Source organism: Medicago truncatula, chromosome 1 (assembly GCF_003473485.1).
Source record: "Medicago truncatula cultivar Jemalong A17 chromosome 1, MtrunA17r5.0-ANR, whole genome shotgun sequence".
NCBI classification, from domain to species: domain Eukaryota; kingdom Viridiplantae; phylum Streptophyta; class Magnoliopsida; order Fabales; family Fabaceae; genus Medicago; species Medicago truncatula.
The window spans coordinates 40836123-40850025 of NC_053042.1; the positions used below are offsets into that span (position 1 = coordinate 40836123).

The following is a 13903-nucleotide window of genomic DNA, read 5'->3' on the forward strand; positions in this document are numbered from 1 at the left end:
AAAAGGAAAAGCTTTGATAGAAAATGTTACTTTTAGCAGTTCAAACAAAGACATATAGGCAGTTGCACATGACAAAGGAGCAAAGCATTTGGGCAAGTTCATATCATTTGCAACTACATTGGTCCCATATGGGAATTTTAAACATAGCCTCCCATGACAAGGCCTATGAAAATTGTTTTTCACGCTTCTAACAAAGCTGAAACACACCAGAAAAAGACGTAAATGTTAATCGGCAATTAATTGCCGCCGATTAAAATCCATAAAATTGCATGTCACTTTTAAATTTGAAATGGTCAATCCAAAGATAAAAGCATGCTATGGTATCCACAAATGAGAGAATACTTATGAAACAATTACAATGTCAAAATAAACTCTATCCTTACATTAAAGTGTTTCACTCATATAAACCAGCCAACAAACACAAAAATGTTACGACAACATGATAGTTACATCATTTATATGCAAAGTGGGATCCAGATAGAAAGATCAACCATAATACAAGTCCTTACAATAAGAAATTTAAGTCCAGTTAACAAATTATGAAAAGCCATGATACATGCCTTTAGAGACATGCACGAAAAAATATTTATATAATTGATATAACCTGAAGTATTATTGTCCCACATGTGCCAAGTGCAATGCAACTACCTTCACTTATTTAAATCATGCATGAAAACTTTTGCTTAAAATGATTGATTAGTATCTTTCATCCATAACACTATTATTGCCTTTACAGAGTTAGGGACCTTACCGTAGAGTGGACACAGATTAAACAAATTATTCCCAGCACCCTCGATCTACGTGAAGGAAAAACAAAATTGATTTATTAGTGCTAAAATGAAGGTTGCAAATTCGAATTCAGCTGATGTATTTGGAGAGAGATAAATTTAAATTGTTTTTTTTTTAAATAATAAATTTAAATCGTTTTATAAGTGTTTTTTAAATCTGCATGTATTTTCTATTTGGATTGGAACTGCATTCCCTCGCCCCCATTGTTTTACCATAAACGGAAAAAAGGAAGCGAAAAAAAAAAAAGGCTAATAATTATTTTTTTGGCACATTAATAGTGATTCATTTATACACTACAAAAATGTTAGTTGTTTTACTATTTTTGCAATGTTTTTTACAAAGCACTATTTTTGCAAATAAATTGGTGAATCAGTCAATACTATAGTAACAAAAAAAATCCCTTGAACAAACGTAAGTAGTTAATGAGCCGTACAAATGACAAATTGTTCGGGAGAACATGAGTTTAATTTATGGGTAGAAGAATTATTGATCAACTTTTACTTACTTTCCGACCAAATTTTAGATTATCAAACCCAAGGAAAAAAAATCCTTTGAACACCTTTTTTTTTTTATATATTTCATTAGTTATTAAAACAAATACAATGACATTATTATATTTATATTTATTGCTTTTTTATATAAAGAAAATAATAAATCTTATTTCATGAGTAAATTATATTCGAGAGACTATTTTGAGTATTACATATATAAGCACTTATTTCAGTTAGAATTTAAACATTAGTTTCTCACACTGTGAAGGTCTAATCCCTTGCCCTGGACCTTTTACTAATTTAATGACAAATCCTATTCCGAGCAAATAAAATAAGTAAAAATAATAGAAAAATTGTACTAGACAATACAAACGAATAAAACACTAATTCTCCGAATAGGGCAACAAGAAAAAAGAAAAAAAACAAATCCGATGGTTTATTCTTTACACAAAGAATGTCCTTTCTTTGTATCATTATGTGAATTATATGTGAAACGGAAGTTTCGTTTGGTTATTCTTAGAATTTGTATTATTGTTTGTATTCGTAGATTGAGTGTGTTATTCTATGTCTGCTTCGATAGCATATGCAATAATCATCGATGATAACAAAGTCCATGATTTGGATATGATGACAAACTATACAAGCAACGAAACTACAAAAATGCCGTTACTTGTTTCGTATAAATATAGATAGATAGATAGATAGATAGCTTGTCTTGACCCCATCTTACCCAATTTTCAACATTCGATATTGTTTCCTCCTCTCCTATTTGTTTAACTTATTTCCTTTTACCTTATAATAATAAATAATTTGTTTGGCACAAATAATAATTAGTAATTTGTCACTAGTAAATCTAATAATAGTTTATTTGAGTATTGTATGAACTATGAAGTGTGGCTTGTGGAAACGACAATAACATCGGCTACATGCCTATATATAAGTAATGTAGTCTCTTATATTATTGTTGCTAGTGGACGACATTAAAAAGTTTTCAATCTTAATCAACGGGACCTAATGCTCTAAGTTATCAAAAAGGAGTGGGACCAATGAGTCATGCCATGGCTCAAGATTTACAGCAAATATATATGTTTGTGTTTTTTATTTTTATAGAAGTAATTTCTTTTCAAATTCCGGTTGAGAAAAATACCTACATTTTATTGCTCTCGAAAAGTATTATCTTCAACCGAATGTTGATTGTCAAAAAAAAATCTAATTATGTTTGGTTTGCAAAAAAAAAAAAAAGTTTAAATTTACATTTTTTTTTCCAACACATAATATTCAGATTCGTCAATTGACCATTAGTAGAAAATTACACATGAATTAAAGACTAGCCGACAACAAGCTATGTTGCTAGCCTTGCCAAAATCAATCTTCTTACAAACTACATATGTAGATCTCACAACATTGTTATGCATGACTTTTTGAACTCATCGTAGAAGATTCAAAGCCTCTCATGTTAGAAAGCCAATAGTATCAAATGCAAATTACCTAAGAGAGTTTAGATGAGATGACACAGGTCTCTTCTAGTTTAACCAAGGTCTCGGGTTCGAATTCAGCCTTAGACATGCAACAACGTTAAAACTCTTAGGGAGAGTTTGTCATCCATTTAGTTTCCAGAAAAAAAAAATGCAAATTGTATAAAAATATGTCATTGTGAGAACACGCTTTCTCATGTTTGATCTCTTGGCTTTAAGAGTTACTTGTCCCGTAGTAAAAGACCCGACCCTCAATCTCGCAATTGGGAAAACTTCAGTCCTACTTCATATATTATATAATGATTCATAAACTAGTTACTTCATATTTGAAGAAGAGAGTCCATGCACCAAAATGTCGTTGGTCTCACCTTAAACAAGTGATATGCTCTTCTGTATTCAGAAAAATTGATGAAATGGAAGAATTCACTTTTTTTAATACAAAATTTCTCTTTTAGACTACTTAACAAGTGCCTTAAAAAACACTTATAAAAGAAGAATATTAGAACAATCTTTTTTTTTCTAGTGACTTCGTTCTTTATTTCATTTGAGAGAATCTTTAGAAAAAGAATATATTTATGTCATGTTTGATAAATATGACGTTTCTAGTAAACTAAAAAACGTTTAATAGCTATTTTACTTCAATATCTCCTATACAAAACAAACTAGGGCATTTTTTTGGGACAATTAAGGCATTTGTTAACATTACCTTATTTTTAAATACTACTATAAACATAGATATTGATCATGTTAGTAAATATTGTTTTTCATATCATCAATCATCAATAATAAAAGGCGAAAGATTTGGGGGCTGATCACCTTGACTTGTTTATGTTTAATTTTTCATGCCCTTTTTCATATAATATGTGTGGTCTATTACATATAAGAAGTTGGGTTTTGATGGTGTCCTCCACCTCAATGACGTGAATAATTTTAATGCATCATTAATCAATTGCTAAAAAAAATAATCAGATGGTGATCAATTTAGAGATTAAAAATGTCAAATTGATCACTAAATCGATAGTTAACATTGACAACATTTGGTAAATTGATCTGTAAATATGTCGCAAACTTATTTAGCGACCAATTACAACATTTGATAAATTGACTATAATAACTTGTCAATTGTCATTAATTTAGTCGTATAAGAAAATAATTGATTAGACAAGTGCTCTGAATAGTTAAATGGCTTCATTTTGTCAACATATATTTCATTGAAGAGAAAAGAAGGTGGAAACAACCTTTCACCTTTTTATTGATATGAAAAAAGTAACATTTATTAACACGATCAACATCTATGTTTATAAACTTTATAGTAGTATTTTTTACTACTTTTTTTTTTTTTACCTCAAAAAAAGTAGTATTTAGAAATAAGGTAGTATAGTGTTAAACAAGTGTCTTTACAACACTTGTTAAGGAGCCTAAGAGAGATTTTGTATTGAAAAAGTTATCTTTTTAGCTTTTAAAAATTGATTACATAAATCCTCCTTATCTACTAGTATCCTCCAACACCACTTTCCTAACAATGAAATATTAAATTCATGTAACCTCCGCACTCCTAACCCTCCATCCTTCTTTGGTAAACAAACCGAGTCCCAATTAACCCATGAAACTTTCCTAAAGTCCTCACAACCCTCCAAAAAAAATCTTTTAAATAAATATTCAATAGAAGAAATTATACATGCAGGTGCCTTGAAGAAGAAAAGAAAGTAAACCGGAAGAGATGTCATGACAGATTTCAGGAGAATCAAACGACATCCCAACGAGAGAAATTTGCTTTTCCAATTTGACAGTCTATTAACAATTCGATCAACCACATGTTTCTAAAACTCTAGCCTCCTTGCATCCCCACCATAGGCAGCCCCAGGTACACAAAGGGTAAACTTCCCACACGACAATGCATCACCATAGAAGCCTCATTAAACCACGAATCAGGGACATTAACTCCCGTCAGCATGCTTTTGTGAAAGTTTACCTTCAACTCAAACACCTGTTAAAAAATAGTCAACACCGCCCTCATGGAACGAAACAAATCATTTTGAGTTTTATTGGTTTGATTTGAATTAAATGTAGAAAAGAAAAAATGAATCAATTTAATAATTGATTTGATTGACTATTGAGGTTCTTGGATATTCACTTGTTTGATTTTTATACCCTACATACTTTTAATGAAACAAATCATTTTGTTTGATTTTTATTCAAGAATATCTCTATTTAGCATGGTTTGATGTATGGATGTGCTTACACTATTGACTCAATAGTATTGATGAGTGCAAAGTAATTAATCTCTTTATGTATATTTTATTTTGACAAGGTCGTTAGAACTAAAACACAAAATTTTCAAATATGAATGATGATTTTGTACTCCCGGGACACGCAGAGGAGAAAAGAACGTAAAAGGACGGTGGCCATGCCCATGACAGCGCATTAAGATGGAATTGTCACTTTCTTTCGTTATTAGAAAGTTTTAAAATTAATAATTTGTTGAATGAGTTTTTAAATAACCTCAAAAATTGTCATTTTCATAAAGAGAAACGAAGATAGATACAAAAGCTGGAGCCAATAAGTGGTTCAATATTGTTCATCATTCATCTTATATGTACCAAAAAGGCGTACGTGATAATATAGCATACCTGCAGTTCCAAAGTCCCATCAATACGACATATATTTTACTACTTGCCAAGAGGAAAAAATCATCTCAAGAAGGAACGAGGATAGCATGCGTTCGACAATTTGGTGCATTTACGCAATCCATACACTCCTAAGATTACACTAATGACTACGTGAATGCATCAAAATTTCAATCGTAGGTAATCTGGTTATCCGAAGGAGAACCAAAATATATGCCTAAAAATTAATTTTTGAGTCTGATAAAGAAGTAAATTATATTTTTTTTCAAAATATATATATATAATTTCTTCAAAGGAAATTATACATGTAAACGGAATTTTCTCATGTTTCTGCTTTTTTAAGATGACAAATGACCATATTCAATTTTTACAATAGACTAAATAATCGAACAAAAATTTGCCAACCAAAAATGGAAAGATCAAACCAAAATATATACTTTTGACTCAAAGTGATATATAATATAGGTTTAAATACTCTTTTGGTCCTTTAAGTATTTAGTTGGTATCGCTTTGCTCCATTAACTAAAAAAAAAATTGTTTGAGTACTTTAAATTTTTTTTTTGTCTCGTTTTGGTCCTTTCTGTTAGGTTTCCGTTAGGGTTTAAAAAAAAAAGTTAACTCCTGGACACTTGTCACCTTGTCATTGGCTCTGAGATTTTTTTTACAAAAAAAAAATTAATATATTTTTTTTAAAATATATATTTAAAAAAAACAAAAGCCAATGACAAATTGACATGTGTCACCTTAAAAAAATATATATATATATATTAAAAAATAAATTATTAACGTTTTTTATATACTATTTTTTTTTATCTATAAAAAAAAGAAATTTTTATATATTACTTTTATATTAAAGTAATTATTTTTTTAATATTTCTTTTTTTTTATAAAAAAGTAAAAAAAAAATCTCAGAGCCAATGACAAGGTGACACGTGTCCACACTTAATGTTTTTTATTAAACCTAACGGAAACCTAACATAAGGGACCAAAATGAAACAAAAAAAAACTTAAAGTACTCAAACAATCTTTTTTTTAGTTAAAGAACCAAAACGATACCAATTAAATATTTAAGAGATCAAAAGAGCATTTAAGCCTATAATATAGAATTTTTTGAATATCATATTCACCATTTGTGGATCTTGACTCTTGCCTATCGAGTAATACATTATACTGTATACTAATACTGATTGAATAATAACAAACAACCGTGTCTATAAGAAAAAACAGAGATATAAAAAGTAATGAAAACAAATTTGTATGACCTAAATCTATGATCAAATAGTAACCTATGTTTCATGATACTTCTCGTTGAAATCTCTCACTTCAAGTTCAACTGCTGTGTCAAAGAAAAAATTAATTGATACATAGTCTCTCAATGTAACGTTTTACAATAAAGTGTTTACATTATTTTGACTAAGTAGAAATATTTATGTCACTTAATATTTATACTTTCATAAGAGAGACCACCACAAAAAATAAATAGGATTGACACCAACTACCACTTACCAATATCACACGCCACGCCACTGCTAAGTATATTCGAAACTAGAAGCATTTCAAAAAATCCATATAATTTAATTTTATTATTGTAATTATCAGGGGTAATGAACTATAGGAAATTACCCCAAACACACGTGAACAGAAGAATTTTTGTATTATTGTGGGGTCATTTTCGAGAATGATTCGATCAGAGTCCACCCGTGACAGGGTAAGGTTGAATTCGTAATTATACACTCTAGGCGGCTGATTCTTGTCTAGAGTGGCAGCTTTGCTATTTTGATGAAAGGACAAGGGTGATTTAGGAATAATGACGTTCTTTTTAAAATATCCTCAGAAACAGACAAACTTTCCAACTTGAATCCCTCGTCCTCTAGCAACATCAAATAAAATATAAATTGAACTTTTAAATTAAACTATTTAAAAAATTACACTAGTAAGGTGCCCATAATACCCTTCATCTAACCATATAATAAGAACAAGAAATATTTGCACACATATATTTTATGACATAAGATTAATTAAAATGATATTTCTTGCCACAACTAATTAACATATCTAGATTTAAACATAAACCCAATGTACTTATTCACTCATTGTAAAGATATTTATAACTAAATCAATTCTTCATTTGAGAAGACCATTTTATGATGCGATTATCTTTAAACACCCATAATTCACATACATTCCTTTAACATATCATTTTTCTCTCTATCTCTCTCCTCTTATCACATTATTCTCTTTATTTATTTCTCTCTCAAAGGGTCTATAAGTATTGAGTGTATACAAACCATTTTTCTTTATGATATTGAGAAAAACCGATTTATAAGTTGAGGGTTGCCTCTAACTATAAACTCATATTCAAGCATTATCTTATATAATTTGCGACTCTTAACAATTACCCCCAATTATTGAGAAAAAATAGTAAATATTTAAAATTTCTTCTTCAACTATTATATGAGTTATTATGTACGATCTAACTCAATTGAATTGATAATGTAATATTGTTAAGTTGAACACGTTTATCCATGTTCGAATTCAAAACCATGTAATATTGCTCACTTTTGGAAGAAAAACAATTGAATTATATATAATTATATACATCCAAAAACCCATTTGGGTTGACGTAGTGGTTGGCTTGGGGTCTTGAAGTGTGCACCTCTCAAGGTCTCAGGTCTTTAAATGGGACTCCCGCAATTGGACGGGGAATCGCAGTCCTTGGAGTGGTAGATCGAGTTTTCCAAAAAAAAATATATATATATATACTATATATATACATCCAAAAAATTAAGTGAAGGGTATTTCCATAATATGAAACAATGTTAAGGGCATATGAAGTGCTACAAAAAACAGTGCCTGAAAAGAGTAGAATACATATTTTAATTACAATGCAAATCCAAAGCCTGTTTCTTGTATTTTTATGCCAACAAGCACCCCTCATCTCCACACCATAAAAGGAGGAGAGTTTCCTGGTTTTTGTCTTCCTCTGGTTCCACAAATCCCATCTTTTCTGTTTCAATTGAGTAACCTTTGTCTTTCCATAGTTTCTCAAGAGTAGTGAAACAAACACTCACTAGTTTGTAATAAACTAAATAGAAAAAAAAGGGAACATTTTTCTACTTCCTTTTTCTTAATTTGGCTATGTCAAACATCACAAGTTGTGATAGTGGGAGCTTCTCTACAGAGAATACAAGAGAAGATGCAGTTAAACAGCAACAAACTGATCAAATACTTGGTCAATTTCATAGTCCACATTCTCATACTTCAACTACAACAAATAATAATAATAATAGCAATGGTTCTAACACAGATTTACAACCACCTCTTAAGAAGAAAAGGAACCTACCAGGAAATCCAGGTAATTCACTTTTTATTCATAAACAACCATCTTTAGTTAAGTTGACTCGTTTTCTTTAATTTTTCACCTTTTTTTTGCATATTGATTCTTGTATTTCTTCCCTTGCTTTTATTAGTTTTGCAAGATTTTATTTATTGAAATATGATAATGAAATCAAAGTTTGAACCGTACATAATTATTGTTATTCATGGCTTGCACATACCAATTCAAAACATCATATTATATGACAATAATTATGGTATATATTTCATTTGTTGTATTTCTTCAATCCTCTCATTGGTTAATTCTAAAAATAGAAAAAATAGTGATGCATAGTTTGCTACTAAAATATGTTCCAAATGATCTTTGTTTCAAAAAATTATATCTCACAAAAAGGCCAATATCAGGTAAAAAAAATAGACAATGGCAAGCTTAATTAATTAAGTGCATTTAATTAAGACATTTCTATAGGCTCCATGAAATTAAAGGATAAGCCTTGATCTGGTAAAAAAAAGAAGCATGCTTAATTATTCCTTTAAGTGAAGACAAAGATCTATATAGTGGGGATATGTTTAATTAAGTCAGAATATATATAATTGATATAGCTAAAATAAATGATGAATTATTGGTGTGTGTAAGTAAGTAGCTAGGAGAAGAAGAAACTCAATTATTGTCTTGCCAATAATTGTTGTACACTGTTGACTTTTGTTGACTCCTATTTTTTCTTTTTTCTTTGTTTCACACATAGTACATATTAACGTGTTTAATATGTTTGGCACAGATCCAAGTGCTGAAGTGATAGCACTATCACCAACAACACTAATGGCTACAAACAGATTCGTATGTGAAATATGTAACAAGGGTTTTCAAAGAGACCAAAATCTTCAACTGCACCGAAGAGGACACAACTTGCCTTGGAAGCTAAAACAAAGAACTAGTGCAGAAATTAGAAAGAGGGTTTATGTTTGTCCTGAACCTTCATGTGTACACCATAACCCTGCAAGAGCACTTGGTGATCTTACTGGAATTAAAAAGCACTTTTGTAGAAAGCATGGTGAGAAAAAGTGGAAATGTGATAAGTGTTCTAAGAAATATGCTGTTCAATCTGATTGGAAAGCTCATTCCAAAATATGTGGTACAAGGGAATACAAATGTGACTGTGGAACCATCTTTTCCAGGTATGTGAATAAAAAAAAAAAAACTTGTGGTTTAATTTGACTTTTGAACAGTGTTTCTTTCTTAGTTTCTTCCACCAGTTCAACTTTCATGCACTAGCTGTCGTTTACTAATAATAATAAATAAAGTGTGTGCGTGCCGTTTTGGCAGCTAAGAATAAGATAGACTAAGCTTTGACCACATACCCTATGAACTAGTATGAAGTATATATATGAACTACTTTTCATTTGAGTTTTTCTTCTTTAACTTTTTGTAGTTTAGGTTTTATGGGTGTGATGATATATTTAGACATCTATAATTTTTTATCATTCATTCAATATTTCATTTTCTTTTTATTATTTTTTTCTATTACATCATTAATATCTTATATGATTTTTTCTAAAAGTTGTATAATAGATTTTTGGTGTACAACTTTCTATATAATAAGAGTTTTGGTTCGATACATTGTCACCATAAAACTTTCTACACTGTCAGGAAATCATCATCATTCATATGTGTGATTTTAAAATTAGTTATGATTGAATAAACAATATATATATATATATATATATGAATTAACATTTTATACTAAAACTATATATATTTATATACAAACATACGCTTAATGTATATATTAATCATCAACAATAACAAAGTGATCCTTAAAATATTAAGATGTTTTAACAAATTTTTGTTAGTAGTTAAACAAATTAACTATTAACATTTAACTATAAAATAAAATTGCTTAGCATTTGATCATTTATATTAATATGCATAAAGAAAGTGTTCATTGAGTACAATTATAGGTCACTACGTGTATATTATTAAATTTATTTGGCTCAGTCAAATAAAGTGTTCCTACATATGTATGTATAGCCTAGGTGTATAAAAAACATTAGTCTTTATTTATTATTTCATAATACCCATGCAGGTCCTCATGTCATGAGCAATTATATATTTCATATTTAACTTACATTCACCTGGCTAGAGAGTTTCTTATTAATTGATTTATTTACTATATGCAGAAGAGACAGCTTCATTACCCACAGAGCATTCTGTGACGCATTGGCTGAAGAGAACAACAAAGCCAACGAAGGAGTACTATCAAACTTGCAACACCAACCAATCTCAAATCTCGTTTCTTCATTACCTTTAAACCCCATTAATAACCCTCAAATTTGTGGAACTGTATCAGAATTCAACAACCATTCAGATCACAAGCTCCCATTATCATCCCCTCATGAACTCATGTCCATGTCTGTGCCACCAAAACCCTTCAATAACAACATATTCACTAGAAGCCTTTCATCATCAACTTCATCTCCTTCTCTTCAACTCAGTTCAAATAATTCACTCAATAATATCTTAGAAGAAAATGGATCACTCCATTTATCTGCTGCAACTTCACCTCACATGTCAGCCACTGCATTGCTACAAAAAGCTGCTCAAATGGGTGCAACTGTGAGTAATAATAATGCAGGTATCATGACTGATAAAACTACCGTTGCTACGAACATGATGGCGCCGCCGCAGTTTGGTTTGGTGCAACAACAAGGACATGCTTTCATGAACCACTACATGCAACAGCAACAACAACATTACAATAATAATTTCAATGCAAATGGGATAATAAATGGAGGTGGTGTTGGAATGAATGGAGTTGATATGTTTAATGCTATATTGGATCAAAGTAAGGCTTTATCGAAGATCATTGAACAAAACAATCAAACTCAAAGCATTAATAGTGTTGTTGGAGGTGGAGGAGGAGGTGCATCAAGTAATAGTAATAATGTTATGAACATTAGTGGAAGTAAGGGTGGTGGAGATGTAATGACACTGGATTTGTTGGGGATAGGAGGAGGAGGTGCACATAGTAATTTCTATGGAGGTGGTACACAACAACAGGCAGAAAGTGCAGCAGCAGCAGCAGCTGATGAGGTTTGGAGAAATTGGTCAACCAAGAATGGAGGGTTTGAATCTTTTTCAGCAACAAGCAACATTTGAAAACACCACCTAGTTTGGTTGGGGGGGAAGCCAAGAAATACTTAATAAATAGTATTCAACTTTTTGAATTAGTGGGGTTGCTTTAATTTTATTTTCTGTTTTTATTTTTAGTATTATTTATTTGACTACCCCACACCCCCCTTCCTTCCTTTCGACCATGACATGACACATCAAATCATTGATATTAATTGGTCGATTTTGTATTCATGACAAACTAGCTAGCCAGTGTAAGTGTTATGTGTAGACTCTTATGATGGTACCATAAATCTGTATTCAAATGTTATAATGGCAAATCATTAATTATAAGAATTCCCTGTTCAATATTCACGTTTGGATTTTCTTTCACTATACACATACGTACATATATTGCCAATGAATGCACAAATCAAAATGTAGTGTAATGGCTCTTGAGACTTGAGAACCCAAAGGAATTGAGAGCCACAAAAAACTAGATAAGGGCAATGCTATCCCAACCAATCAAAATCCACCACTTGATTATTTATTTTCTTATAGAGGATGTAATGTAATACATGTTACGTTACGTGAATGAAACCAACATATAATAATAATTGTGACAAAGTACTATATTGTTGTTACTTATGACATAAAAGAGTTGAAAGATGGCAGTGCAACTGCGACTGCAAACGAAGTTTGGAGCATGGAACAGAAATTGCATAGGTGTAACACGATGTTCGAGTGATAGAGAAGAAAAATTGAAAGTTAAAGAAGCAGTAGTGTGGTCTCCTGCTGAGGAATTGGCCAAGAAATTTGAGCGGCGGCTTCTTGTGGGAATAGGTTCAGCTTCACTTGTAGCTTTAGGTGCAAATTTTGGTGGCATCACTAGTTTTTTTCTTGGTTTGTCACCACAGAATGGTCGTAAACTGAAGCTGGATGTGCTTTATCCCATAGGAGGCTACACACGTTACATTGACACAAGAGAGGGGTTCGGTAATTTATTTATTTTATTCACTTTAGCATATTATTATATTCATACATTAAAAAGCATGCTAGTACATACATTTAATTAATTGTTAATTTGGGATGATTTGGATGGCATATTAAAATAATCAGAATTTATATACCCGGTGAATTGGGTTGGAGATCAGACACTCCTGTATCGAGCTGCTAAAAGAAGAGAAATGGAACTATCATTGGATCCTCCTCCGCTGAATTTACGGCCACGTTCTAATGTCAATGAACCAGTTGTCGCATTTGGTCCCCCGGGTTCCAATGGTGAACTCAATGTCAGTGTTATTGTTTCCCCCGTTGCTCTAGACTTCTCGTAAGTATCCATCCATTACTACTAGCTACCACTTCACTTCACTTGTTAGTTAATTGGAATATAATAATTTCACTTATTTTCCATGTGCTTATTGAAAACTTGAAAACAAGGATTACTGAAAGCGTGTGGTTTTAACTTTCAAGGATTGAAGCATTTGGAAGCCCTGAGGAGGTGGGGGAAGCTGTAATTCGGACCATAACAGGATCGGGGCAACGGCCAGATGTGAAGGGAACATTGGTAAAATCAAGTTTGAGAGAGGATACTGTTCGAAATGCCAAATACTACGAGCTGGAATTCAGAGTTGAGAGTCCTTCGTTTAGGCGACACAATGTTTGTGTCTGTTGTGCTCGTGGTGGGAGGCTCTTCACGTTAAATGCTCAGGCACCTGAATCAACCTGGCCAGGAGTGAAGCCAGATTTCTACACAATTGCAGATTCATTCAATCTCACAACTTAGTGATTCAGTTGAAGCTTTTATGGAAAATAACAGTGGGTGGAGGTGGATCTCCAAGAGACTGGGGCTAGGACCTGGGAGTACAAATAAAATTTATATCCAGTAGGTCGAACTTGTAACTTTTATTTTGTTTGCAAAGCTAAGGTTTTGATTTGCTTGGCTACATAGGTTCCCAAAAACTAATGCAGTTTCGGTTGTTTTTTATCTGAAAGGTGCCTGGCTGATGCCAATTCTGAGCCCCAAACATTTCTTAATTTAAGTAAAAGGTCAGAAATAATTTTGTGACTTCATAT

General features: G+C 31.5%; 2 protein-coding genes across 2 annotated transcripts; both read left to right on the forward strand.

The window, feature by feature from the left end:
• Positions 1–8219: 8219 nt before the first annotated feature.
• LOC112421321 (zinc finger protein GAI-ASSOCIATED FACTOR 1) lies at positions 8220–12202 on the forward strand. The gene is made up of 3 exons (XM_024782647.2): positions 8220–8737; positions 9498–9894; positions 10897–12202. Exons 1-3 carry the CDS (start codon positions 8521–8523, stop codon positions 11873–11875), a joined length of 1593 nt encoding a protein of 530 aa, XP_024638415.1. The 5' UTR covers positions 8220–8520; the 3' UTR covers positions 11876–12202.
• A 161-nt stretch (positions 12203–12363) lies between these two features.
• On the forward strand, positions 12364–13895 carry LOC11408732 (psbP domain-containing protein 7, chloroplastic). The gene is made up of 3 exons (XM_003591079.3): positions 12364–12823; positions 12947–13157; positions 13301–13895. Exons 1-3 carry the CDS (start codon positions 12496–12498, stop codon positions 13611–13613), a joined length of 852 nt encoding a protein of 283 aa, XP_003591127.1. The 5' UTR covers positions 12364–12495; the 3' UTR covers positions 13614–13895.
• The last annotated feature ends 8 nt before the right edge of the window (positions 13896–13903 follow it).

Coding starts and splice junctions, on each gene's coding strand:
- LOC112421321 (XM_024782647.2), top strand. CDS start 8,521: ATGTCAAACATCACAAGTTGTGATAGTGGGAGCTTCTCTACAGAGAAT. Junction 8,738..9,497: donor GAACCTACCAGGAAATCCAG/GTAATTCACTTT, acceptor TGTTTGGCACAG/ATCCAAGTGCTGAAGTGATA. Junction 9,895..10,896: donor TGTGGAACCATCTTTTCCAG/GTATGTGAATAA, acceptor TACTATATGCAG/AAGAGACAGCTTCATTACCC.
- LOC11408732 (XM_003591079.3), top strand. CDS start 12,496: ATGGCAGTGCAACTGCGACTGCAAACGAAGTTTGGAGCATGGAACAGA. Junction 12,824..12,946: donor TGACACAAGAGAGGGGTTCG/GTAATTTATTTA, acceptor TAAAATAATCAG/AATTTATATACCCGGTGAAT. Junction 13,158..13,300: donor CCCGTTGCTCTAGACTTCTC/GTAAGTATCCAT, acceptor TTAACTTTCAAG/GATTGAAGCATTTGGAAGCC.